A 27,789-nucleotide genomic window follows, 5' to 3' on the forward strand; every position below is an offset into this window, starting at 1 on the left:
TTTTGAGATCAAGCAGATGCTTTTTGCAATTTTCCATGATCTCTGAAAAACAATTAAAAATACTATATAAACTTCTGATAATCAATAAACTCAAGATTTTTATTTCCTTATACAGTATAAAGCAAAAACACTGAACAAAGGAAAGTCAGGGTGATTGCTGACTCTTCAGTTCTGCTTGCTTCTTTAGATTGAGGAATATGGCGTTTCACAAATGTCAAACTCCCACTACTGCCCTGTTAAAATACAGTTACTAATTAGGCATTTGCCCTAGATGTACAGAACAAAGCGCCCCAAAAAATAGTTCTGGTGCTAACAATTGTTTCAATATTCAATCAAGCACAACTTCAATCCACCATTTTGAATAGTAGTATACAATGCACACATCCCCCACAACTCATCTCCATTTGCAATCCATGAGTCACAGCCATGGGACTGGATGTGTGTAAGGATGAGGCCTGGGGCTTCTGCAAAGCGGGGAAGATGGCAACCTACAGAGTGAGGGAGAATCGTATCGTATTCAGTGCCTGAGGTCTCAGTATTGATATGAGCAAGTCACAGATGGTCCAACAAGCAGGAAAGGATTGGCGTCTTCCTTGGCCAGCAAACTGATACACGTACTCACCACTGTTTTTCAGCTATTCACAAAAAACTGTTTCTTTCTGAAAGGTTATGATAACATCCATAAATACATTGTGATATTCATACCTCTCCAACACAGAACCAAGTTATTTTTTCCATCCACCCATCACTCATGAATTAGTTACTTTGCACTTTGACAGTTTATTCAAAATCTGACTTTTTCCTTGCCACCAAAATAAAGGGGACATAAATAGGTGTATAAAATAATCCAGTACCGACCATATTGACCTCATAAAAACAAACAGCAGCTGGAAAACAAAATGTGAAAAAAGAAAAGGAGGAGACAGAACGGTGGAGGGAGAGGTTGCTGTGGATGGTCCTTGTGTGTCCTGGGGTTAGTGGTGTTTGTGCATCTCCCTCTCCCTACCACTCCTTCTTCTTCTCGTCCATGGACACCCCGCCGGGCCCCAGTGCTACGACCAACAGCAGCCCTCCGATGACGGACGTGGTCTGGAAGAAGTCGTACTTGAGAAAGTCATGCATAGGCTTGTAGGCGGGCACCGTCCAAAAGGCGTTGAAGTAGACGTTGATGGCCAGCAGCCATATTACCAGGGTCAGGGCGGCCAGCTTGGTCTTGAAGCCAATGGCCACCAGAATGATGAGAGCCGTGCCCACCATGTTCTGGAGGATCTGGGGGAGTGGAGAGGGACACTTGGGTCAGGAGTCAGACTGAACCACCAATAATACAGTACAACCATTGCAACAGATCCTGTTAATGGAATGCAGCACTTAGGCCATCAAATTTCTAAATACCATACAAATCTAAAATTATTGTTTATAAGCTTAACAAAAACTATCAACACCCCACATGCATCAAAGCCAAGACCGAGAGACTGAAAAACAGCTTCTCAGACTGTTAAATAGCCATCACTAGCCAGCTACCACCCGGTTCCTCAACCCTGCACCTTTGAGGCTGCTGCCATATATACATAGACATGGAATCACTGGTCACTTTAATCATGTTTACATACTGTACTGTTTTACTCATCTCATATACTGTATTCTATTCTACTGTATTTTAGTCAATGCCACTCCGACATTGCTCGTCCTAATATATATTTCTTAATTTATATATTTCTTAATTCCATTATTTCTCTTTAGATGTGTGTATTGTTGTGAACTGTTAGATACTACTGCACTGTCGGAGCTAGGAACCCAAGCATTTCGCTACACCGGCAATAACATCTGCTAAATATGTGTATGTGACCAATAGAATTTGATTTGACACAAACTCAGCTTGATCTCCACATATGTCCATGAGAAAATGCATTACACAGCTTATTCTCCTCCGGCTTTAGTCCCTGCTGAGTGGTACCATAGAGGCAGGGTGATGGCCTACTCACCGAGAAGAAGCTGGGGTCAAAGTGCAGCAGGGTCATGAACATGAGCACCAACAGGACTCTACCTCCCAGCTGCATGTACTGCTTTGGTGAGCTCTCCCCCATGGAGGGGACGCCAGCGAACATGCTCTTCCCTTCTGAACGTGACTCCGCTAGTAACAGCAGGAGTCCACCGCCAAGAGCAAGGTTCCTGATAGAGGAATGGGGGGAGGAAGACATTGTGTAGGAGAGGGGAAATAAGACCAATACTTAGTTCAACGCAGTGCTGCAGTACTCGAGTCTGACTCGAGTCCAGATTTTCATGACTTGTGACTCGCCTTCTTGTGACTTGTATTTGCACTTGGACTGGATAGGCTACTATGATAAGCAGAATATTAGCAACACTGGATGTGCTCAGCAGCGAGGGTTCTGTTCTCTCGCAGTGGGAAGGAAGCGCCACACCCGGCACACGCAGCCTACATCAGCTGGTGAGCTGCGGGAGCGCAAGCGATGATTGTGGGAAGGCAGACTCCTCTCCGATCATTGGCTACACATCACGCAAGTGACTCTCTTGTTTCCCCGTAACCACCAGTCACCAGTCTACTATTTAGCTTTGCCTGGTTAAGAAACACAAACTCCTTTACAAAATTGAAAACACTAGTATTGAGTTGAATAGTAAAACAACAGTTTAGCCATTTGTCTCTCTCTGGCCTTGAGTATAGAAAAATAGTCCATCTTTCAATGTGTTGCCTCGCCATACCCTTCCACTGTCCCCCTTCATCCCATAGCCACATTCTGATAAGCCTCCATTCAGTTTTCATTTTGCAAGAAAAAAATTCTACACTATCAGTGGGCAATTAAAAGAAAAGTAGCTGAAAGCCTGACTTACCATTAATTTATGTAGTAAATAAGTAGAACTCCTGAGTAGAACTTGTGAGCTAGTGATGAATAGTTGAATTTTTTTATGACAGTGGTCAAATGGTGGCTACTAGACACAATTGCATAAGTCCAATTATAAATTGATGGACTCGTGACTCGACCATTGGTGACTTGGACTTCAGCCATAGGGGCTAATGACTCGACTCTGACTTGTGCATAGGGGACTTGTGACTCAACCTCAAGGTTTAGTGACTCAACTACAACACTGGTTCAATGTATGGGGGTATAAAATTAGTGGGACAGACAGACAGTGGAAAACGTACCTAAGGTTTAAAGACACTTAAACAACTAATATAATTGGTCATGTACAAGAGACTAAAGTCAATTGCATATTTTCAATTTAATATGTAAAAATATTATTCATCAAGTTATTGGAAGAGACCTACCTCATCAGAAATTTTATATCCCATAAAATACTGTATGCAACCGTCTGGAAAAAACAAGTAAAAGAAATTCAGCACGAAATATTACATAGCCAGAAATTCATGAACATAGCCAGTGTCCGGGTTGTCAGCCCAAAATCACAGAAAGGTGCATGAAATGCAATGCCAATAGATGAGATATTTCCTCACCTGTAGAGCTATGACTCCAAATAATCCAAAGCAGGCATACTGTACAAAATTTCTACTGAGGATAAGGACACAGCCACCTGTTGCAGCGGGGGGGAAAAGTAAGACAGAAGGTTAGGATTGCAGAAACTTGTTCAATTGAACCGCACAACTGTACCCTATCTTCCCCAAAAGGGGTGGCATTCCCACTTAATACAACTCCTGTATCTTTCCCCAGCTTTCAAAGACAGCATGGGGTCATCATTCTACAGTCTTAGGCCCACACCACACTAACCACTCAAATTTCGTCGACAGTTAATGAATGATCACATCATGGGGCTTGGGAACGAACCCAGATTGACTTTCTACTGAACAGGTTTTTTTCAATCCATGCATGGACCCTATCTGGACCTATGCAGATTGCTGTTTGTTTACATTGATGACACTAACAGGCTAATTATCCCAGCCTTGCTCACCAAGCTGTCCTGTGAGGTTGAGCAGCACAAAGCAGGTGGCCAGGAAGTAGCCACAGCCCCACGTCGCCTCGATGTAGTCCTTTTGCTCGTTCCACTGGAACCACATACGGATGCCGTCCTCCAGGAAGGTGCTGATTAGACACAGCCGAGCCAGGTGAGGCAGGTACTGCTTCGTCACCCGCAAGAACTGGGAGAGAGAGGGGAAAGGGACATTTAGGCCAACATCTGACATACAGTACATTGACATTTCAGCAGACACTAGCATTGACAGTGAAAGAGTAAATAAATATACTGAAAACCTACGGGAGATTACATGAAAGGTCCTTCCAGAAGCAATTTGGGAGAAGAGACAGAGTAGGCCAGCTGGTAGCATTTCAGCAGGGAAAAAGGTAAGAAGAGGAGATATATATATATATATATATTTTTTTTTTTAACTCCCTTTTTCTCCCCAATTTCGATCTTGTCTCATCGCTACAACTCCCCAACGGACTCAGGAGGCAAAGGTCGAGTCATGCGTCCTATGAAACATGACCCGCCAAACCGCGCTTCTTAACACCAGCCCGCTTAACCCGGAAGCCAGACGCACCAATGTGTCGGAGGAAACACTGTTCACCTGACGACCGAGGTCAACCTGCAGGTGCCTGGCGCGCTACAAGGAGTCGCTAGAGCACGATGAGCCAAGTAAAGACCCCCCCGGCCAAACCCTCCACTAACGCGGAGCCAATTGTGCGCTGGCCTATGGGACTCCCGATCACGGCCGGTTGTGATACAGCCCGGGATTGAACCCGGATCTGTAGTGACACCTCTAGTACTGCGATGCAGTGCCTTAGACCGCTGCGCCACTCGGGAGGCCCTAGAAGATGGTATATTTAATGACAAGTTGGACCAATACAGGCTCTCATAGAAAAGCACCCTGCTTTGTGTCAGTCTCAAAGTACTACGTACTAGGTTAGAAACAACTGCAGATACCGCAAGGCTCTCCAGAGGGTGGTGCAGTCTGCACAACGCATCACCGGGGGCAAACTACCTGCCCTCCAGGACACCTACAGCACCCGAGGCCAAAAAGATCATCAAGGACAACCACCCGAGACACTGCCTGTTCACCCCGCTACCATCCAGAAGGCGAGGTCAGTACAGGTGCATCAAAGCTGTGACCGAGAGACTGAAAAACAGCTTCTATCTCAAGGCTATCAGACTGTTAACAGCCATCAGAAGCAAAGAGAGGCAGCTGCCTACATAGACTTGAAATCATTGGCCACTTTAATAAATGCTTCACTAGTCACTTTAATAATGCCACTTTAATAATGTTTACATATCTTGCATTACTCATCTCATATGTATATACTTTATTTCATACCATTTTGCCTATGCCGCTCTGTCATTGCTTATCCATATATTTATATGTATATATTCTTATTCCATTCCTTTACTTAGATTTGGTTGGTTGTTGTGGAATTGTTAGATTACATGTTATACATGTTAGATATTGCTGCACTATCGGAACTAGAATTTGGCCGCCTTTCCTTCCAGTTCTCTGCTGCCTGTGACTGGAACGAATTGCAAAAATCGCTGAAGTTGGAGACTTTTATTTCCCTCACCAACTTTAAACATCTGCTATCTGAGCAGCTAACTGATCGCTGCAGCTGTACATAGTCCATCTGTAAACAGCCCACCCAATTTACCTACCTCATCCCCTTACTGTTTTTATTTACTTACTTTTCTGCTCTTTTGCACACCCGTATCTCTACTTGCACATGATCATCTGATGATTTATCACTCCAGTGTTAATCTGCTAAATTGTAATTATTCGCTCCTATGGCCTATTTATTGCCTACCTCCTCATGCCTTTTACACACAATGTATATAGACTAATTTCTTTAATTTTTTTCCCTACTGTGTTATTGACTTGTTTATTGTTTACTCCATGTGTAACTCTGTGTTGTTGTCTGTTCACACTGCTATGCTTTATCTTGGCCAGGTCGCAGTTATAAATGAGAACCTGTTCTCAACTAGCCTACCTGGTGAAATAATGGTGAAAAATAAAAAAATTAAAAATAGAAGCACAAGCATTTCGCTACACTCGCAATGACATCTGCTAACCATGTGTATGTGATCAATAAAGTTTGATTTGAGATTCTCTAAATTCTGCATAATAAATATCTCCTGTTTCAGATTATTAGCACCTGCGACTACCGTGTGTGTGAAATCAAGCCCTGCTCACTTAGTTTAACTTGAACAAAAACCAACTGCCCTACATTCAATAAACCTCCATATGTTGGCTTCCCTCCAATACTTTGGAACTGATCATTGTCTACCTACTAAAGTACATCAGAAGAACAGTAACCATCCCACAACACCTCCCACCATTCAGTACACATCAGCACTGCCTGGTTCGAGGTGGCCTATCACAGTTCAACAACTCCCACATGTCATTCATAGAGCACACGAATGGGAGGGCCTAGCAGCCAATCAGAGAGGACCTAAAAGGAGATGCTAAAGCCTAGTCGAGTAGCCTTCATTAGTTCAGAACTGTTTGCTTACAGCTTATTAGTGAGGAATTTTCAGCACTGTCTTGTTAAAATGTGACTTTAAAATATAGGACAGGCCTATCCTAAGACATGTTTCATGGCACAACAATTTAAGAGGTGAAATTTCCAGACTATGCTATTTTACAGCAATGCTAAAATGTCAATGGGGTGAACTAAATATTTGGTATCTGCTGGGGATTATTCAAAACAGTGTTTGAATAAAGTAGCAGGCCTATATTACACCTTTACTTAATGTCTGTCAGGAGAGTATGTAAACTGGGCAAACAGAAAAGTTCACATGGATAGTGGTAGGCTATAGAAGGAGAGGAAATATTGTGACTTCCTATCGACTGAAATACAGCACGATAGTGTTGTATTCATTTGACTTCCAGTCCAATCTTCAACCTGTGTAACAGCTCTGTAACCTGAACTATGGCTCTTGACACGGTCCCCTTAAAGATCAGAATTCCAAGGGGCTTGCAATTTCATCCACAGGGCAAAAAACTAGACTTACCAAAGGGGCATACAATAATTTGTTAACTTTTTCTGCCTCTGTCTTGTACATTACACAACACTCTTCTATTGTGTTCTTACACACACTTCATTATAAAAGTTGAGTGTGTTGTCTCTGTGGGAGGGTGAATTTGCATAGACAGTCAACTATAGTGTGTTACCCGTGTGGCTAGCTGAGAATTCTTAACTCCACCAAAACTCATCGCCACAACTCCATTGAGAATGAGATGTTTAGTAGTACGGTAACGTCAGCTAGCTACATATCGTGAAGTTGAGAATTCTAAGCGACTGTGTGGCCAGAGTTGCATCATTAACTAGTTAACCGGGAATTACGAATCATTGCTTCCAAGTTCACTGGCTAGGTAGCTTGCATGTGAGCTACCTAAATACAAGTAGCTAGGGAAAGCACTGTAATAATATGTGCAGTTGTATTCTGCTGCAGTTATTAGTTACCTACATCATGCTACCTAACGCGTTTGATAGTTGGCAAGCTTTGTCTACCTAACGTTATCTAGCAAATAATGCGTGTAGCTAGCTAATTGCGCAAGTAATATTAGCTAGCTAACAAGATATAAATGAATAACCCACTCAGGCAGCTGTGGCTACCTAGCTAGAACCCGCTGTTCCTCTGAATCGGTCTGAAAAGTTAGCAACCTAGCTAGCAAGCCATTAGCTAGCTAACAACTAACTTTAGCCTGTGAAACAACGAAGTTAGCTACCTGGTCCGCCACATCTTCGGCTCGACTCATAAGCTCCTCCTGCCCCATGTCTAAAGAAACTGAGGCTTAGTGTAATAAGTCAAGAAACTATTAATTAGCTAATACAGAAGTCTGCTGCCTCCGATATTTACTTCAGCAAGTCTTGCCGGTCTCAATAAAGAGAAGGCCGCCTCTGCCCCACAATGCTTCACGTTGCTACGATAGCCCCCGTAGCTGCTCTACCGACTGCTGTGTGCCACGTACACTAATCCAGGGGGTTCGTCGTTATACCATGTTTGCGTCATGTAAACACAAGTTGGCACAATTAGCTGAGACCATTCCTAATTGACATTAGACAAGATGGCCTACTGTAGTGTATCATGCAGCATCTTCAATGTGACTCAATACTGGCATGTTACAGACTGATTTTTATTTTCATACTCTATGAGTATAAGATCACATTTTACTATTCTATAGTTAGCTACTAAATATGGACTATTTTGAATATTGGGGTACTTTTATTATACTGTTTAATGACAGAATTTCTGGAGAAGAGTGAGGTAGTAAGTGGACAGAAAAAGAATGCATGATATCTTAAATCCCATATTGAAAAATTAACATACTTTTCAACATAATCTCAGAAAAAGTTTTTATTTACCAAACAGGCAGTCAATGCAGTAGAGACAGACACTACACTGCCTTTGTTCAACAGTTGCAAAATTCCTTGATAAAGTAAACACTATCAAAGTTCATTGAACTGTTCATGACTCCCGAGTGACACAGCGGTTTAAGGCACTGCATCTCAGTGCAAGAGGCGTTACTGCAGTCCCTGGTTCAAATCCAGGCTGCATCACATCTGGTTTAGATTGGGAGTCCCATAGGGCAGCGCAGAATTGGCCCAGTGTAATCCGGGGTAGGCTGTCATTGTAAATAAGTATTTGTTCTTAACTGACTTGCCCGGTTAAATAAAAAACTGTCCAATAAGACTATAGAGAATATTTGCATATCTACAAGTGAATAATTTAGTGGTCTCAACCCATTTAGTACAGGTAAAAGTAAATACTTCTCACACTTTTTACACCTGCAACAAGTAGCCATTACGACGGTTCCTGTTTGCACATCATTCCAGTCGCGCTAGGGCCTGAAGCTGAGCTGACCCCATAGGTGTAACTGACACAAATGGAAGGTCAGCCACAGTTGCTTTCAGAGTCTGTGTAGTTGGTCTTGGCCATCCAGACCGGTCTTCGGATGGCTACAGAAGAAGCCATGACAGTTCAGCCTAGGTGGGAGGACAGCTGAAGCGTGAACTGGCCAATGATCTTCAGCTCATTGAGGATCGCCACATAACTCTGTGCTGAACGATCCTCAGTGATCTCCAGCAGCAGCCTCCTCTGGTAGTCGGATAGGTAGCGCAGGTAGTTGGCCGTCTTGGCAAGCATGCCAGCAGTCTGGTACATCTTCTCTACTAGAGTCTCAGTGAAACGCAATCGCTCAGCCAGGACCGGCGCCTCCTTGTTCTCTGTGGGCTTCATCGCCTGGAAGATGGCCGACATAAAGCAGTTGACCTGAGGCATCTGGTTGTAGGCTGGAGACTGGCAGTTGTGAAGCCTGTACATCTTGGAGAACAGCTCCCTGTACGGCTTCAAGCTGGCAGGGTTTGGCCAAGAGCTCTGAACCAGGTCCTCAAACTCTGGAACCATGGTAGAGTCTGGTGGGCTAGAGCTGGTTGGTGAAGTCTATGCCAAGATACTTGGCGGCTCGTGCTATGAGGCTCTGAAGCTCCTTAGCTGCCAGTAAGTCCTGTTTGGAGATAGGACCATCAGTTGACGGAGAGGCATCCTCCCCTTCCACATCCCTGAAAGGTCTCAAGGCAGATGAGATGGAGGAGGGCTCCTCTTCCTGCTTCACAATGGTATGGGAGATAAGTCTCTCTGCTCGCTTTCCTGAGACAAGGTGGATGCCTGAGGGATGGAGGCATGAAGATGTGTAGTTTGGGCTGAAGTGGGGAATGACACAACAGCTTCTGCACCTTTCTTCTCCAGAGCCTCAATGCACTTCTCCAGAACTGCCCACTGTAGCTGGGTGGCCTGTTGCTGGGCCTCTAGTCTCTGTTGAACCATCTCCACCTGCTCCCTGTGTCTCCTCTCTGACCGGACAGCCTGCCGCGACTCTCTCTGAGACCTCCTCCACTTTCCAGAGAAGCAGAAGTCAGTAGGAGGAAGACGAGGAAGATGGAGAGCGTCTCCGCCGGAGGCTACCACGGCTCCGTTTGAAGTGCTTGGTGCAGTGCGAGTGGCATTTTGAGAAATGGTGTTGTTTGCCGAACCCTGGAAGTCAGCATGTGGGAACCTGATTGGCTCATGGATGGGGTGGTCAGCTGACTGCTGAATAGCAAGTTGTGAGAGGAAAGTGTCTTTTGGGATGCTGGAATTGGGCCCTGTCTGCGCTGGGTGCGGGGAGAGGATGGTGAACAACACTGGCATGGTGGACGAATAGATCAATAGTGTTGATCTGTCAACTCTTGCTCGAAATAGGACCTACAAATCGTTGATTAGCTGTTAGAAGTAGCGTTTAACCATGTTTGCATCTACTTATCAACACTCGACAGGATTCGACAAATTCAAAGTACGAATAGAGAAACGTTTTATATTCACCTTTATTTTACATTTTTTACTTTCACATTGGTCTTTAAACCTTTTCTTTTCAAGTTATGATTCTTGAATTTCTTCTGGAAACCACCAGACTGAACCTGTTGAGAATACAAAGAGAGCTGTGTTACTAATTTCAGTAATTCAAAAACCACATAGTCAGACCTGTTTGTGTGGAAGACCGCGCAACACTATTGGGGGAAAGACAGTGCTGTGAGAGTTAAGCCGTCTGACCTTTTTGCGTTTCTGTGGCGCCTGTTTATCAACTTCCATCTCCTCATCGTCATCCGTTTTAAAGTCATCCTCTTTTTCCGCCTCCATACCCTCCTCAGTCTCTTTTTGCAGAGAAAATAAAGAGGCTGTAGGGAAAGAAAAAGCCAGACATCAGTTCTCCTTCCAGAAGGGAAGGGAAATTGATCAAATAAATCAAAATGAACTTCAATCCACATATCAGGTTATTGCTCGTCCACAGCAGACATTGTCACCATTGACTGTTTTACACATTAAATGACTGAGGTACTAACATGGGTACAGGTCACTCATGCTGTCCTCGGAGTCGCTGCCACCCTCGTCGCTGGAGTCAGGAGCCCACGCTCCATTCCCTCGCTGGGTATTCCCCCGATGGGTGTTGCGCCCCCTCTCCCCATCTCTATCTCTGGGCTTCTTCTGTCGGAGGCTGGCTGGAATGTACTCCACTCCCTGTTGTACACACACTTCATCTAGGGGAGAGATTAGATCATTCATAAACTGTACTGACAACAATGAAATCAAACCTTCTATGTGGTGTTTCAGGTAGTTCTATTCTACCTATCCAACAAAACTCAAAATGGAAAACCCTCAAACTGAGTGGAAAGGAAGCATCAACATTTGAGTGTAGGAAGGACATTTTGGGTGGCGAAAAACTGACATTTCTTCTTTGCTTTTTGGAACCGCTTGCCATTGACATGCCGTAAGACCTGGTGTGGCAGGCGATTGATATGTCTGAGTGTTAACTTGCAGAAGAGATGATTGCTGTAGGTCAGACATACAGAATTTGTCAGTAACAATTCAAACTGGTTGAGAGGCAGACAGGCAGCTGATAATCACAGAAGTCCTGTAAACAGGTACTGAAAGTCCTGTAATCAAGTACTGAAAGTATGACTCTTGGAGAATACTTACGGTTGCTTCGAGCTGGGCACAACATGAGGTTCATATTGACCATAGTTGAACTCTGCGGTAGAACTTAGTTTCTGATATTTCTTCCCTTTCGTGAAGTTCTGGAGCTCTGTGAGGTTGCAAGGACAATCATGTCCATTGAGTGTGCATTTAATCTGAAAAGGGGGGTAAAACAAAACACTGTCATTTTTTTACGTCTTGTTGCGCACATCATTCGCAGATACAGCCAGCCATTTGACAGAACAGAAGCCACTAGCTGACAAGCTAGCTGCGCAGCCTATTGTCATATCTGTGCTATCGTTATGAGCTAACTAACGGTAGCTGGCTAGTTTATACAGTATTTTGTAAAAATACGTTTTTGGGAAATTCTTCTAGCTAACCTTTTTACCGTCATCCGTAAATTCAAGAAATGGGTGATTCAGAAGGAACACTTTGATATCTGCAGGTAGGTCCATGGTCGAGTAATCAAGTGGCTAGCTAGATAAGGTTATTTTAGCTCACTAGCTACTAGCTGACTGTCCCTATCATGTATGCAGGGTCCGAGACACGTGTGTACGCCGGCGTATTTCTTCCTCGCAAGATGCGTAGTACTGTGCCACCACCTATTGTTCATTACAGTATGAAGCAGTCTGAGATAGGGCCTAGTACTCAAGACAAAATAAACAAAACTGTCTGTAATGCATAAATATCAATAGAAATTGGACATTACAATTCACCAAATGAAACACTGAAAAGTTTAACATTGACGTTGGAATGAATGATAGAGGCGATTTTCCAAATATAATATACTAATATAAATCACAAGATAGACATCACGAAACTGGCCACAAAACTGCCTGATTTGAATCTATCGATCCTGAAATTGTGTTCCAGTCTGATACACATGCAAAATTAGATTTTTTTTTATACTCATCATTACAAGGACAGATATATTGTAGATGTAGATTTCTTGAAGTATTTGTTAAGCAATGTTTGGACATTGCGTCAAGGCATCATTTCCGGCAGCTTGTTTCGGTTTCCACTAATTACCACAACCACAAAGTAAAAATTGTCTATATCGTAAAAATATATGAAAGTATAAATGTGCTTTTTGGTCTTAATTTAAGGTTAGGGTGAGGAATAAGGTTAACAGGTTGGTTAAGGTTAGGTTTAAAATCCTTTAAAAATATATACATATAAATGGGCGGGGTTTAGGACTTTATGGTTGTGGTAACTAGCGACGACTAATATTGTTATCAGTCAGCTGACAGTGCGTGACAGGTTTAGACCAAAGACACTAACCGTTGCAGTTAAGCAAAATCCAATTTGTGCATTACGATTGTCATTTTGACTTTTTCAGCGGAAATTTGTGTTAGAACCCCCTCTTATATGTTAAGTGCACTGGTGATGAGCATAGTAATATAAGTCAACTAGCATCTGTTGTTAAGTTAGCTACTATCTATGCTATGCCTAGCTAGCTAACGCATCCTTCCCTAATTCATTTTAGTGTAGTTAATTATACGTAAGCAACAATATGTCTGGACCAAATGGAGATCCTAACATCCCAAGTGACGATGGCATCATTGAGGATGAAGATGAATTCAACGAAGAAGGTAATACTGGTATGTTTCAGATGTCAATGTCATCATACACCATCTAGCGTCATCTCTTCACCTGTGAGTAAGGGATACTGTTTGTGTGTGTGTATTCTCATTCTCAGCTGTTTACATAGGTAAGTCAAAAGTGCCTGCATTTGTCTGTTAGGACTTGCATCGTCTCTGTTCTCACATCACTCTCGTTTGGCAGAGTATGCAGCCATCAACACTATGCTGGATCAGATCAACTCCTGCCTGGATGACCTGGAGGAACGCAACGACTCACTGAATGGCAAACTACATGAACTGTTGGAGTCTAACCGGCAGGCCAGGCAGGAGTTCAGAGTTCAGCTGACCACTGCTACACCCCCAGGAGAGGAGCAACTGTTCCCAGACCAGGATTCTCCAGCCACTGAAGGGGAGAAGTGCGGAGAGGCAGAGTGAGAGGACAAAGCTTGACGAGAGAGCTTCTCATACAAATCAACAACATTCCTTTCATCTATATGAGCATATTTCCTCAAGTGTTCCTGTGTGGTGTGTCAACACTTAGATAAGTGTGAATAGGGTTTGTCCTTTTCTGCCCCTTACATGTAGTGCTTATGAATCCACACTCAGCTGTAGAAATCTTAAGATGGTTCCTGCAAAGGGAAGTCAAATTAGCCAAAAGCTGACAGTTTATTCTGTGTGTTGAAGTGATTAGTTTATGCCAACACGTATCCACCACCACATACTATGTATACTAATGTTTCAGTTTAGCTACCTGTATACAGTCAATTGATACAATAGTACTTATTTATCCCCGTGCTTGGTATGGGGTGAAAGCATGTGGAATGAGCTCAGTGATTGACATAACTGGTTGTTTGTAGTCAATATTTACCTCTTTGTGGGGAAACTACCTTTACAGCAATAATGCAATATTCCAAATTATGTGACTTTCATTGGTCAATGTTTTTCAGTGATGTGCAAGAAGAGATTCATGTTTTGTGCTGTGTTCCACTTTTTCCTATTCTGTTTTTGTTAGCCAGGTATAAATACAGTATATTTAATGTTACTGATTGTGACATCTTGAGAATTGCTAACTTAAAGCACTAGCTCTCTAAAACATTTCAAACAATGAACAGGTGTGATATATTCAATAGTGAGGCAATAGTCATTTTATTTATAAATTAAAATGACCCCAATACAGAAAACAAACATCCCCCCAAAATACAAGAAACTTCTAGCTGCTAGAAAACAACTATTTTGTTCATCTGAGTTTGTCATTTGTTGAATAAAAATACATTAAGAAACATACAGCTTTGTTTGAAATTTCATCACGCTCTGGTCCTGTAATATTTCAGTGGGACCGGAACCAGATAATCTAGCAGACAACTGCACTTACCTTCATCAAAACCAATATGTATCTGCGCTTCCTCTGTGCAGGTTAACTAATAAAACAACTGGCAATTCACTTAAAGTATAATCTGGAAGGGAAAGATTGATTCCTTACATGTTCCTCAAAAGAAGAAAATAAAGTGTCTATTTCAACTTGCTGTGATTGATGACTTATCTGTGGAGTGCTACATTACTTTTAGTTTTGTGTAGTTCTGTCTACAACTTAAACATCCTATATTCAGGTAGAGAAGTCTCCTCACCAGTAGATCAGTGACAAATGCCTATCCATGTCTTGTGAAGAACCATGAATAGATCTCCATTCTTGTGTATTTTATTCCTCTTGTGGACTATTATTTCTAACTCTGCATTGTTTGGAAGGGCTGATAAGTAAGCATTTCACTGTAAAGTCTACACCCGTGGTATTTGGCGCATGTGACAAATAACATTTAATTTGAGATCACAAGCTGGTGAATCATCCCATTCCTTCTATTGGTGCTCTTCAAAATCAGAGCTGCTGGTTATCAGTTTCTTTAACTGCTAGTCTGCTACACTAATTGACTATCACTAGGGAAAAGACACTTCATTCTCCATGCCAGGGGCCAAAGGTTTTTCCTGGCCAGTTAGGGCCCTGAGTTTCACCCAGGCATGTCTCATGGTTAGGAAAAACTCAAAAGTCCTATCATTCCACTTCATTGGTGTTGATAATAACCTTGATGTTAGGTTACCCAGTTGAAAGGTGACAACGCTGCCATGCAATTCTTGTACAGACTGTTCTACTCCAATGAAAACGACTCTACTAGTCAAGTGTACTGGAGCGTACAAGATGTGAAAAAAAGAATGAAGTTACAACGCAATTTAAAAGGTTGGAAAACAAGCACAATACTACTCAACTCTTTTAGTGTCACGTTGTGATGTGTAAACTATGTTAATGCAACATTGCAGGACATTTGGAATGGTAAATATTAATGGGGTGACAGGCGTTGGAAATCCACCCAACGTATCAACTGGCAATAGGTAGACCTAATGCTTCCAACTGAGGAAAAAATATAAGTGATCACTTACCTTTGCATAAAACTAGTTCTCAGTTGAGAACAAACTATGGCAAAGAGGATCTGTTCTCAGCCAACTTGTTCTCCCTTTCGGAGTCACATCTAAAAAGGAACTTTTTATGGTCTTAGGATGTCTACTCCAGCACTTTCACAACATTATGAGACTTTCAGTAAGAGAAGCTACATTCTAAGGCTCACTAAAAGCATGTACTGCTTCCTAACATTGCAGAAACACTACTGACCTAAAATTCTCCCAGTCTTGACAAAGCCATATGAGCTTATAGCTCAGCCTTTTGGAGGTTCATGTGCAACTTAGGCACAACACCAGTGGGATTTAGGCAGCAACCACGGGGTTAAAGAGCTAAACAAGTCAGAATGGCTTTAGTAGTACAGTGACGATGGGAAAACAGTAGCTCACGGTGTATCTGAGCAAAATAGACAAAGCAGTTAGGACTAATCCACTTTGAAACCCCCCTCTAACATATCCCCTCGCCTGCTAATACATCCCAAGAAATCTCCATTACAGTTTGTGTAAAAAAATGTCAAGGACAGTAACACTTCAACAAAGCTAGGATCAAATCAAGGTTCATCGTTACTCGACATTCAAACAAAAGTACAGTTTACTTTTTAAACGTTTAGTTCCCATCCCCCTCACATTTTTTTGTTCCTCAGATAAAAGTCAACTGCTAAAATGCTACATTCTAAGTCTTACTAAAAGCTTGACAAAGCATTGTTAGCTTTATGGGAAATGCCTGGACTAAAACAACACCATTCCCTTCCTAAACTTGGCTACAATGTGTTACGGAGTTAGATTGAACACAACGTGTTGTTGAACTAAGCTTGACCTTTGTTTTCACTGGACCCTTTTAACACTATGATAGAAACACAAAACATCCACACGTTGTTTCCCGATGGTTCTCCTCTTCAGTCAGGTTTAACTGAACGCCTGTTAGAAATACATCTGTATCTAGTTGTGGTTGTGTTATAAAAAAAAATTAACACCTAGATATGCCAGGAGGGACCACTGGTTTTGAGTTGCCAGGGTGTTCTTTTCTTGGTCTATTGAGCTATACAGAAAAGGAGGTGGGGGATCCTGTCCCAAACTAACCGACCCTGTCCTAGGGTAGCGATTGTACTGGATATAATCTTTTTCTTCCACTCTCTCAACGTCTCTGTGTTGTCCTCCCGGACCTTCTTTTGGATCCCTCCTTTGCGTTCCCGTCGCCCAGCTTCTCCTCTTGGGCAGCTGCCTCCTCTTCCGTCTCTCCCGTGACTGGCTCCTCCTCGGTATCTTCTGTGACTGGTCCTAGGTCTAGGGTTGGCTCTTCCTCCTTGTCCTCAGGCCCAGCTAGGCTCTGCTGCTCTGGGGTGGCTTGGCCCAGGGTCCCCCTCGTGCTGCTGGTGGTAGGGGTGCTGGTAGTGGCGAGGTGCTGCTGGGATAAAGATGAGGCTGAGGGAGTGTTGTCCTGGGGTTGAGGGCAGGGCTGAGAGGGCCTCAGCGTGGTGGTGGGCGGCAGTAAGGCAGGGCTGCCGAGGACCTCTGAAGGCAGGCTGTGGTTACTGTCACACCCTGCATCTCCATCCACGGGAGTAGGTTCCAATGTCCCATCCGTCTGGCTACGCAAGGCCCTGTACTTCTGTAGGGGAGAGAAGGCACAAGCGTATAGGATTTAACGCCGATGACTGCAACAGACAGACAACTATAGGCAAACCCGTAAATGTTGTGTGGGTAGCGTCTTAATTCATACACAGTACGTGCGATTATACAACCAACCTTGAGGTTCTCAAAGTGTTTGAGTGACTTGCAGTGCGAGTGGCGGGCTGAAGACTCAAAATGGTAGAAGTGCTGGCAGATTCTACAGAGGAACCCAGCCACGGGAACCACAAAGCTAGAACCTGGGAGATGAGCAGAGAGAGGTACTGTTAGTCAATGAAAATGGAATGGCACATGACAAAATCATAATGTGCAATATACAAATAACATGAACTGATAAATGATTTTATTCGGAATGGCTTTTCAAGACAGTGAGTGGTGTGTGGTGAGACAATCCCCAAAGCCAACACCTCCTTTGGTTACCTTTCCTTCCAGTTCTCTGCTGCCAATGACTGGAACAAATTGCAAAAATCACTGAAGCTGGAGACTCATATCTCCCTCTCTACCTTTAAGCATCAGCTGTCAGAGCAGCTTACTGATCACTGTACCTGTACACAGCCAATCTGTAAATAGCCCATCCAACTCCCTCATCCCCATATTATTACTTACCCTCTTGCACCCCAGTATCTCTACTTGCACATCATCATCTGCAAATCTATCACCCCAGTGTTAATGCTAAATTGTAATTATTTCGCCTCCATGGCCTATTTATTGCCCTACCTCCCCACTCTTCCACATTTGCACACGCTGTCCATCGATTTTTCTGTTGTGTTATTGACTGTACGTTTGTTTATGTTTAATTCTGTGTTTTTTGTCGTACTGCTTTGCTTCATCTTGGCCATGTCGCAGTTGTTAATGATAACTTGTTCTCAACTGGCCTACCTGGTTAAATAAAGGTAAAAAAACAATGACCCCTGGTAGAGTGTGTCACTCACCGTACACCGTGTCAGGGTCATATTCCTCATCTTCATCTATGTCCTCCAGTAAAGCCACCTCCATCTGGGTAGGCCAGCCCTCCTGCCACACCAAAGACACACATGACCAAATAGATGGAAACCAACACAAGAGACCACATACAGAAGTTTCATGAAGAACACTTCAAAATGTCTCTAGTATGGATCCTGTGACAAAGTGAACGTGAGCATGGGAGAAAGAGCGAGGAACGACAAAGCATGTACGAGCAGACGCCTAACCTTTCCATGGGAGCTGCTTTGTTCACCATCTTCTCCGTCCTCTTCCTCCCCCTCCTCCTCTTCTCCGTCATCTACAAAACAGCCCTGTTCGTCCATGGCAACCAGTTCAGCTAAGGCCGCTGGCCCTCTCTCCTCCCGAAGCTGTCGTGGGAGGAGCACAGAACAGTGAATAAGAGGGGGGATAGCTGACAAGGGTTGCATCCCAAATGGCACCCTATTTCCTAGTTAGTGCACTATATAAGGAATAGGGCGCCATCTGGGACGCGAGAAAGGAAATCAATTGAATGGATTTACAAGCTGCCGAGGCAGAGATGAGTAGACCGGCGGACACACCTCGTCGACTCTCTGCTTGTGCTCCTGGGACTGCATGTGCTCCAGGAACAGGCATGGGCTCCTGAAGTGCCTCTTGCAGACGGTACAGGAGGGGTTGGAGGTGCGGCTGGTCAGCTTGTGCTGACTGGTCCTGCGGTGCACCATGACTGTACTGGTGTAGTGGATTTGGCAGGTGGCACACCAACGCTGCAGGCCGGGTCTCTTCTCTCTGTGTTAAACACACACAGCTCTGAGGACCATCAGGGTCATATTCATAGACCGTAGCAAAACATTTTGCAATGGAAAAGGAAAACAAGTGTTTCTTATTGGACAAGTTTAGACAGACCCTTCCTATTTGGGTCAGTTTTCATCCATATGGTGCCTAATGACGTGCATTAGTACTGACCCGTCCCTGAAGGAGCTGTCCCTGCGGCCTCCCTGCAGTGACTCCTGGACGCGGGGCATCAAGGTGACCAGACAGGCACTGGACATGTGTTGGATCTCCATCATCCTCTGCTGGTGGACCAGGCTGTTCATGTGACTCTGGAAGTCCTAATGACGAAAAGAGATGGAGCGAAAGGGAGATAGAGAGAGAGCGATACAGAGAGATGGAGAGAGAGCGATACAGAGAGATGGAGAGAGAGCGATACAGAGAGATGGAGAGAGAGCGATACAGAGAGATGGAGAGAGAGCGATACAGAGAGATGGAGAGAGAGCGATACAGAGAGATGGAGAGAGAGCGATACAGAGAGATGGAGAGAGAGCGATACAGAGAGATGGAGAGAGAGCGATACAGAGAGATGGAGAGAGAGCGATACAGAGAGATGGAGAGAGAGCGATACAGAGAGATGGAGAGAGAGCGATACAGAGAGATGGAGAGAGAGCGATACAGAGAGATGGAGAGAGAGCGATACAGAGAGATGAGGTGGAGTGATTCCTCTGTCGGATACGTCGAGCTGAGTGCTTGCCTTGGACCATCCAAAAGCAAACACATTTCACTCTACACCCTCAGGGTGTGTGTGTGTGTGTGTGTGTGTGTGTGTGTGTTTGCGCTACCTGCTGGTTGTGACAGGTGATAGTGCAGATGTAGCAATAGAACTTGTTTGCAGCATCACCCCCCTCCTTGCCCTCTTCCTGCCCTCCTTCCAATACCCCTGAGGCAGCCTTGCCCTCTGCCATATCCTTTAGGCCCGGTGTAAATGCCTGGCGCTCACCACTCAGTTGCTCAGAGGCTGGCATGGCCGACACTCCACTCTGGACCTGCTCATAAACAGGGAGGGCCCTTAAAGCAGGTCATGATATCACTTTGGGAGCAGAAATCAGGTGCCATCTGTCTGATCTAGCATTACACTGACAGTTTGGTCTTCAGTAAAGCACGATGATAAAACTCACCTTGGCTGCTCTGCTTTCCTCTAGTGCCTCTGGACCAGCCGTGCTCCCGTCCTCCTCCAGAATGAAACAGTCTGTTCATGGAAGCGAGAGACCAGGTGAGATAAGGGCAGCACTAGTCCCACCAGGCCACATGTGAAAGGCCAGTGCTGTAGCTGGGTGGGAGGAAGAGGCGTGGAAGTGCTGCTGGAATGGAAGGGCTAGGATGGTATACGAGACCACTCACCTTCAAGCTGGCTGTCATCTGGTGGGCTTTGATGCACTGCTGCACCTAGGACCCCATCTGTCTCCGGAGGCTGCTCCACAGTCTCCTCTGACCTGAGACAGAAAGGAACAGGGAGGGGATACATGTCACTACAAGCTGCTACCCTCCAAGGACTCATCTCAACACATGGATACTCAGTTAAGTGTAGTCTGAATAGGTACGTAAACAAAACAACTGCTCAACTGCTCTAGAACTTGAGATATTTTCTAAAGTCAAAACAGTGTTACTTACCCCTCTGTCCTCTGCTTCTTCAGTGCTGGCTCCTTGGGCTCAGGTTGCACTGAGGGCCGTGCCTGTCCATCTGGCCTTCCCACTCCTCCATCTGCAGGGAGAGGGAGACACAAGGCTATCTACTGTTCCAACCACATATTGACTGTTTCACACCCACTCAAAAAACATACATAGAAGGAGACATAAGAAAAGAGCAAGCAACCAAAAAACCAAACCCTTTTCATGCTTCTGAGATTTCACTAGCTCTAAAGAAAAGACACCAAATTAACACTAGTACTAGCAGACATTGCTAGCAGGTGTTGAGTGTTCAGGTACGGTCCTACCTTTGAGAGTCTTGTCATTGGGCAGGGTCCTGCTGGCTGCAGGTTGGTTATCTGTGCTCCCCACGGCTCTCTGCTCCCTCTTTCTATCCGGGTACCGTGAAGCATAGTCCTACACGGACAGGGTGAGCCATTTGATCAACCAATCAACTGCCCCCTCAGCAATCAGCAACAGTTAACGTGTGAAACAGGTATAGTGGACTAAGAAATGTTATTTGAGCATTTCAGTATAACAGTGCATTCAGAAATTATTCAGATCCCTTCACAGCCTTATTCTAAAACTGATTAAATAAACATTTTCTTTATCAAATCGACACAACATACACTATAATGACAAAGTGAAAAACAGGGTTAGACATTTTTGCAAATGTATTAAAAATAAACAGATACCATATTTAAGTATTCAGACCCTTTCCTATGAGACTCGACATTCAGGCCTTTATGGTAGAGTGGCCAGACGGAAGCCACTCCTCGGTAAAAGGCACGACAGCCTGCTTAGAGTTTGCCAAAAGGCACCTAAAGACTCTCAGACCATGAGAAACAAGATTCTCTGGTCGGATGAAACCAAGATTGAACTCTTTGGCCTGAATGCCAAGCGTCACGTCTGGAGGAAACCTGGTAACATCCGTACGGTGAAGCATGGTGGTGGCAGCATGATGCTGTGGGGATGTTTTTCAGCAGCAGGGACTGGGAGACTAATCAAGATCAAGTGAAAGATGAACGGAGAAAAGTACAGAGAGATCCTTGATGAAAACCTTATCCAGGGTGCTCAGGACCTCAGACTGGAGCGAAGGTTATCCTTCCAACTGGACAACGACCCTAAGCACACAGCCAAGACAAAGTAGGAGTGGCTTCGGGACAAGTCTTTGAATGTACAGCCAGAGCCAGGACTAGCACCCGTTCCAACATCTCTGGAGAGACCTGAAAATAGCTGTGCAGCAACGCTCCCCATCCAACCTGTCAGAGCTTGAGAAGATCTGCAGAGAAGAATGGGAGAAACTCCCCAAATACAGGTGTGCCAAGCTTGTAGCATCATACCCAAGAAGACTGTAATCGCTGTAAAAAAAAAAAAAGTACTGAGTAAATGGTCTGAATACTTACGGAAATGTGATATTTCAGGGGGGTTTTATTATTATAAATTTGCAAGAAATTCTAAAAACCTGTTTTTGTTTTGTCATTATGAGGTATTGTGTTTAGATTAAATTGTTTTTTCCTCATCAATTTTAGATGAAGGCTGTGACGTAAGAAAATGTGGTAAAGGTCTGAATACTTTACGAATGCACTGTATACGCATTTTGCCTAATCATGATGTGGCAGGTGACACTTTGCTTCTTGAAAGTCCAATATCTTGAAAACTTGACTGCTGACACGCAAAACATTTTGGCAATGTATCAAACAGTGGACTAATGTAAAAAATACCAAAGGATAGTTTGAGTGGATTTTCCCTTTAAGCCTCATAGCATTGTTCCACAGTTTCAAGACAATCAAAGCAATCTTAACAACTCAGACTAAAACGCAAGTAGAACTTTTAGCTAGTCAACCAGAAACTGCTCAGAGTGGGTGCTCAGTGCCTTGTAGTTCTCCATAATTAAATAGAGGTTGTGATTACATTGTTGTTGTTGTTGTTGTTGTTGTAGTAGCGGGTGTGGGGATGGTAGTGTCGGGCAGGGAAGCCCATGTGGGGGTTCTTCATGGACATGCCCATGGGTACAGGCCCCAGGAGAGAGGACCGGGACCCCGCAGCAAAGAACTGGGTGAACTGCTGCCCGCTCGCTGTAAAGCCCCGCATGCTACCTGGAAAGCCAGAGAAAGAAGGAGAGATAGGTGGGAGAGGCGGAGATGGGGGATGAGTATGAGGGAAGGAGAGAGGTGAGGATGAATATGAGGGAAGGAGAGAGGTGGGAGAGGCGGAGATGGGGGATGAGTATGAGGGAAGGAGAGAGGTGGGAGAGGCAGAGATGGGGGATGAGTATGAGGGAAGGAGAGAGGTGGGAGAGGAGGAGATGGGGGATGAGTATGAGGGAAGGAGAGAGGTGGGAGAGGCAGAGATGGGGGATGAGTATGAGGAAAGGAGAGAGGTGGGAGAGGCAGAGATGGGGGATGATTATGAGGAAAAAGTTCTAAATGGGGTCATAGTTTCTATCAGGTGGCCTTTGGAGCGTTAAGGAACACCAAATCAATGGAACTGCAATAAAAACAAAGTGTTAACAGTGCAGAGACTCATACAGCTTTTAATGTATTTTTTAAATTTTATTTAACTAGGCAACTCAGTTAAGAACACATTCTTATTTACAATGACGGCCTACCCCAGCCAAACCCTAATCCGGATGACGCTGGGCCAATTGTGTGCTGCCCTATGGGACTCCCAATCACAGCCGGTTGTGATACAGCCTGGAATCAAACCAGGTCTGCAGTGACGCCTCTAGCACTGAGATGCAGTGCCTCAGACCGCTGCGCCACTCGGGAGCCCTTTTGCACGTACACATCAGCGACGTAGATATAAAGATGTGATACCATATTGGAAACTTATGTCAATCTACTTGTCTGTACATTTGCTGACATTCTGAAATGCTCTCACCTTGCATCTGCTGCATCATTAGAGCCCCTTGTAACATTGGGTTGGGGGCGATGATGGTGGCCTGGGCAGCCAGGTTGACCATACGAGGAGGTGGAGGAGCAGGGCCTGGTCCAGCCATGGCCCTGGTGATCACAGAGCCAATGGGCATTAATTACAAAGCAGTATTTATATCTAAACATAATACAGCCCCAGAGTTTGGAACAGTTGGCCAGTGTAATTTTCAATAACAAATACTATTTATACAAAGAAAATGTGAGGTGCGTTCAGCAGGACAGAAAGGTGTGCAACATTTAATTCAATAGAAACGATACTGTTCTGAATGACCAGTCAAAGAACGTTGTGATTATGGGAGGGTGTGTGCTGCACAAGTTTTGCAAATGGTCACACACATGATCAGGCCACACCCCACCACACCCACCTAACGGGAGCAAACATACTGGCACAGAGTTTCTAAACCCAGAGGCCCAATATTGTGATACTTCCGGGAACGCATCACGAAGCAGACCAAACTGGGGTTTGGCAAGTCAATAGGAGAAGTGAAAAATGTGTCCTAGTGCTGAGTGAATAACCAAAATGTTCGTTATTTTCGTTTGTTAAACAACGAATTGACAGACATCAGTCAATTATTTGAAATCCATTTTGTTCTGTTTTTTCTTCCTTCTGTCAGCGCAATGCAGTTTCCCTAGCGATCAAACAGCGCAAGCCCGAACTGTGCGATGTAATAGCAAGTTGTAGTTTCCAACAGGCCAATATTAGACATAGTTCAGCGCAGAAAACATGGTAATTAACTACAATGACCAGAATCCATTGCACGTCTACTGGTACAGTCTGTGTGGAGCAGACACGGAGATGGAGAGAAGAATGCACGACTGAGAGGGATAGAGAGCAGTTGCTTCGCGAGCTATCTCTACCTGAAAATACACGATTAAGTGATTGATAGTTGGCATTCAGCAGTCATATTTATTTTGATGAACTACTAAAAATAGTAATTTTGTCAGACAGCAGCTCTATAGAGATGAGATGACTTGGAATTAAATAAACTCATCAAATAAAACAAATGCAATATACACAACTGAAATGTAATGTGAATAAATGATGGTTAATAATTGATAAGCACTAATGGGCAGTCACTACCATCATGCGACATATTACGAATTGTTTTATTTTTTGTTGTTCAGCATTCATCCCACATAATGCATAGTGCATTTAACGTAAAACATTTTTATTGAAATCGAACTGTGATTCTTTTTTAATTATCGAACCGAAACTACCTCAAAAAGCACTAAAATCGCTCAGCACTAGCAAAACCTAGATTCGAGCCAGTCTTAAGTAGCTGAAACTGTACTACAACCTTGTGAAAGTGACAAACGGACACTTTTGAGTGACTGATTTAACGGCCTGCACATGTGCAGTTCAGCACAAGATGACTGTTAGAACCGATGACATATGTTTCTGCGCATGAGCTTGGCCAACTTACGTTGCCATGACATCGTCTACAAGCGTGATCAGGGATTTCTATTGGATTAGGAGTTTCTAGGCCCCTTTATTTAAAAATTGTCTTTGATACCGGGGTGCGTTCAGTTTGCTTAAACTTTTGCTAAGTAGTGTGACGGTTTGTAGCATTCCTAAAACGATGCGCACCGTTCTTCAGCCTTTGAGGTATGTTTGCTCTTGTTTGGTGGGTGTGTGTGGCAATATGTGGCCTACGACATAACTGTGTGAATTCACTGTTTCACACAGTTCTGTCATATTGAACACAATCCTGGGGTACATTCAGTTCGATTCAACGTTTGCTACGTCGCCTGACGGTTGGTACTCTACACAGGTGGTACCTTAATTGGGGAGGATGGGCTCGTGGTAATGGCTGGATGTGTTTGCCATTCCATTGGCTCCGTTCCAGCCATTATTATCAAATGTATTTATAAAGCCCTTTTTACATCAACCGTTGCCACAAAGTGCTATACAGAAACCCAGCCTAAAACCCCAAACAGCAACCAATGCAGATGTATACACCTTCCTCCCCACAGCAGCATCCATTGGTACTGAACAACAAGTTTCCCCAAAATGGTGCGCACTGTTCTTCAACAGGGGTGTATTCACTAGGAACCAAACAGGGAGGGGCCTATCTGAATTTGTCCAATATTAACTTGCTTATGTTTCTTTGGTTTAATGATTACAACCCAGCCTTTGAGGTACTTCTACTCCCGTTTGGTGGGTGTGGCCTGATCAATATGTGTGTGACCATTTTAAATCGCAAAACTAATGCGGCACAAACCAAACACATCTCCCTCTGGGCCACCATAATCACACCGTTCTTGAACTGGTTGTTCAGTATTGTCGTTTCCGTATTATTAAACACCGTTCTCTTGTACTGAACGCACCCCCTGTAGAATGGTTTGCAGCGTTTGGGAAAGCTCGTCTAAAACAGTTAGGCAACGTTGAATGAACTGAACCAGAGGAAGATATATCTAGATCATATTTGACTGAACGCACCCCTGGCAAATGTAATCCAAGCTAAACATATTACTGCTTGTCTGATTTTAGCAACTGTTGCTAACAAGTCAGTTTTAGGGCCTTATATCCACGACCTCGGGTTCACATTTCTTACCGTCCTCTTTGGTGGTGATGTGGAACATGGTGCGATGGTTGGGGTTGCGGTGGAGGCGGTGGAGGGGGGGGCTGGTGCTGGAACAGTTGCTGAAGCTGCCGCAGATGATGGTGAAACTGTTGCTGTTGTTGGTGCTGTTGGTGGTGATGTGGGTTAAACATCTCGGCGTTCAGTAACGTGTTAGCTAACGTTAACTGTCCGTGGTTGCTTGCAGAAAAGCCTATCGTCGATACCTCGGCTCAGGATCTTGATAAGAGAAAAAAAAGCTTTTGATTATCTGATCCACAATAAACCTTGAATCCAGCTACCTATCATGCGGAGTATAACGTTGGCTACATAACAGTTAGCTAAATACGCCTCCCTGGCTATATAGAACATAATAAATACAGCTCGTTAGCGAGTAAGTTATTTGTGCTTTTCTAGCGAGGATGTTCTAACGTTCCTGCCCATGGTTTCTAGCTAGCTAGTCAGCATTAGCAACGCTACAGTCAGTGTCTACAACCTCTGGAAAACATAACTAGCTATCTACCCTATAACGTTTGTTTAGCTAGCTAGCAATTTAGCCTAGCATTAGCATCATAGCTAGCTATTTGGCTTACATTAGTTGCAAGCTTTAGTTTAGTGCCTTTGTTTTATGTAATCGGAATAATCAATGGTAGCTATCTAAATTGTATTTACATGTAATGCTTTTTTTTTTACCATATAACGATAACCTACGTTTTAACAGAAAAAATTGTTTCAATTATTTTAGACGCGCAGGTTTGTATCGGTCTGCAGCCTTTTTAAATGTCTCAGCGATTGTTCCGTTGAGACTGCAATCGTTGTGAAGCAGGCAAGACTAACTAAGCTTTTCCGGGTCACTGGTTTGTGTAATCCTTCAGAATAAAAGTTCCGTCCCGTGTACTTTGTAAATAAAACAGTTGGGTGAAAATGATGGAACATTGGCACAATTATCAATACATTTTACACTAGTTATAATACAAAGAATTATTCAAAGTATTTCTATAAGATATTATGTGATGAAAACATATTGTTGTGTGTAATCCTATCATTTATTGAACTGTACACAATTTTCTCTATATTGTGTCGCAGTAAAAGGGGGATCCGTTCTACTCAGGAGCAATTCTGCTTTTCAAATCCATAGAGTTTACACCCCCAGCATGTTACTGCTCATTTAGAGGACTTTGGTTCTCGTTAATTTCTTAGAAAATTAGCTACTTTATATTCACAGTCTTGATTTTCTCATTTGTAATAACAAGGCAGTGGTTTATGGCAAGAATAGGAAAGATCTCATAGATCTCACAGAAATAAGATCTCACAGAAATAAGAGACATTTCAGATGATCAAAGGTTACCTTGAACAGCAATTAGCCCAACAGGGTAGGGTTTGTAGCATGTATGTTTACACACTGCTGGGGGTGTAAAGTCTGTGGATCTGGAAAGCAGAAGTGCACCTGAATACAATAGACCGCTTTTTACTGCGACAAAGTACAGGAAAGGATGTACGGTCCAATATGAAAAACATACTGCATGTAACATTTTACTGCAGTGGGCTAAGTCAGGGTCAGACAGTGTTTCTTGGTAGTCTTAAACAAATCTACTTTGAAGCCAAAGTATACACCTCACACACATGGTTATAGACTTTAAAAAAGAAGACACCTGTACCATTTGTATTTGTATTGATTAAGGATCCCCATTGGTTCCTCCCAAGACAGCACCTACTCTTCCTGGGGTCCTGCAACATTAAGGCATTTATATACAATTTAAAATATTACATGAC

General features: G+C 43.7%; 4 protein-coding genes across 12 annotated transcripts; 1 reads left to right on the forward strand and 3 right to left on the reverse strand.

Annotated features, from left to right (window-relative positions):
• Nucleotides 1-80: 80 nt before the first annotated feature.
• LOC139552293 (surfeit locus protein 4) lies at nt 81-7,918 on the reverse strand. 2 transcript variants are annotated; one of them, XM_071363883.1, is made up of 7 exons: nt 7,682-7,849; nt 4,225-4,284; nt 3,922-4,108; nt 3,470-3,546; nt 3,284-3,327; nt 1,983-2,169; nt 81-1,269 (listed from the first exon to the last, which is right to left on the reverse strand). In XM_071363883.1, exons 3-7 carry the CDS (start codon nt 4,025-4,027, stop codon nt 1,003-1,005), a joined length of 681 nt encoding a protein of 226 aa, XP_071219984.1. In that variant the 5' UTR covers nt 4,028-4,108; nt 4,225-4,284; nt 7,682-7,849; the 3' UTR covers nt 81-1,002. The 2 variants fall into 2 exon arrangements, with proteins under 2 accessions (XP_071219984.1, XP_071219982.1); XM_071363881.1 differs by lacking the exon at nt 4,225-4,284 and having other exon boundaries at nt 7,682-7,918.
• A 374-nt stretch (nt 7,919-8,292) lies between these two features.
• On the reverse strand, nt 8,293-12,399 carry LOC139552294 (surfeit locus protein 2-like). 2 transcript variants are annotated; one of them, XM_071363885.1, is made up of 7 exons: nt 11,844-12,388; nt 11,467-11,618; nt 11,216-11,319; nt 10,833-11,027; nt 10,543-10,667; nt 10,315-10,409; nt 8,293-10,197 (listed from the first exon to the last, which is right to left on the reverse strand). In XM_071363885.1, exons 1-6 carry the CDS (start codon nt 11,916-11,918, stop codon nt 10,317-10,319), a joined length of 744 nt encoding a protein of 247 aa, XP_071219986.1. In that variant the 5' UTR covers nt 11,919-12,388; the 3' UTR covers nt 8,293-10,197; nt 10,315-10,316. The 2 variants fall into 2 exon arrangements, with proteins under 2 accessions (XP_071219986.1, XP_071219985.1); XM_071363884.1 differs by lacking the exon at nt 8,293-10,197 and having other exon boundaries at nt 10,299-10,409; nt 11,844-12,399.
• bbln (bublin coiled coil protein) lies at nt 11,643-14,330 on the forward strand. 5 transcript variants are annotated; one of them, XM_071363886.1, is made up of 3 exons: nt 11,643-11,908; nt 12,950-13,064; nt 13,249-14,330. In XM_071363886.1, the coding sequence occupies exons 2-3, from the start codon at nt 12,977-12,979 to the stop codon at nt 13,479-13,481; spliced, it is 321 nt and encodes a 106-aa protein (XP_071219987.1). In that variant the 5' UTR covers nt 11,643-11,908; nt 12,950-12,976; the 3' UTR covers nt 13,482-14,330. The 5 variants fall into 5 exon arrangements, with proteins under 5 accessions (XP_071219987.1, XP_071219988.1, XP_071219991.1 ...); XM_071363887.1 differs by having other exon boundaries at nt 11,680-11,908; nt 12,950-13,055; XM_071363890.1 differs by having other exon boundaries at nt 11,703-11,908; nt 12,950-13,055; nt 13,258-14,330.
• ciz1a (cdkn1a interacting zinc finger protein 1a) lies at nt 14,176-26,834 on the reverse strand. Of its 3 annotated transcripts, none has more exons than XM_071363878.1 (15): nt 26,728-26,834; nt 26,011-26,256; nt 23,403-23,524; nt 22,434-22,618; nt 20,828-20,936; nt 20,505-20,595; nt 20,235-20,326; nt 20,012-20,082; nt 19,676-19,879; nt 19,026-19,171; nt 18,641-18,848; nt 18,308-18,448; nt 18,050-18,131; nt 17,235-17,356; nt 14,176-17,097 (listed from the first exon to the last, which is right to left on the reverse strand). In XM_071363878.1, the coding sequence occupies exons 2-15, from the start codon at nt 26,169-26,171 to the stop codon at nt 16,624-16,626; spliced, it is 2,208 nt and encodes a 735-aa protein (XP_071219979.1). In that variant the 5' UTR covers nt 26,172-26,256; nt 26,728-26,834; the 3' UTR covers nt 14,176-16,623. The 3 variants fall into 3 exon arrangements, with proteins under 3 accessions (XP_071219979.1, XP_071219980.1, XP_071219981.1); XM_071363879.1 differs by having other exon boundaries at nt 26,710-26,797; XM_071363880.1 differs by lacking the exon at nt 26,728-26,834 and adding an exon at nt 26,610-26,717.
• Between the last annotated feature and the right edge of the window lie 955 nt (nt 26,835-27,789).

The sequence above is a fragment of the Salvelinus alpinus genome, chromosome 24, assembly GCF_045679555.1.
Source record: "Salvelinus alpinus chromosome 24, SLU_Salpinus.1, whole genome shotgun sequence".
NCBI classification, from domain to species: domain Eukaryota; kingdom Metazoa; phylum Chordata; class Actinopteri; order Salmoniformes; family Salmonidae; genus Salvelinus; species Salvelinus alpinus.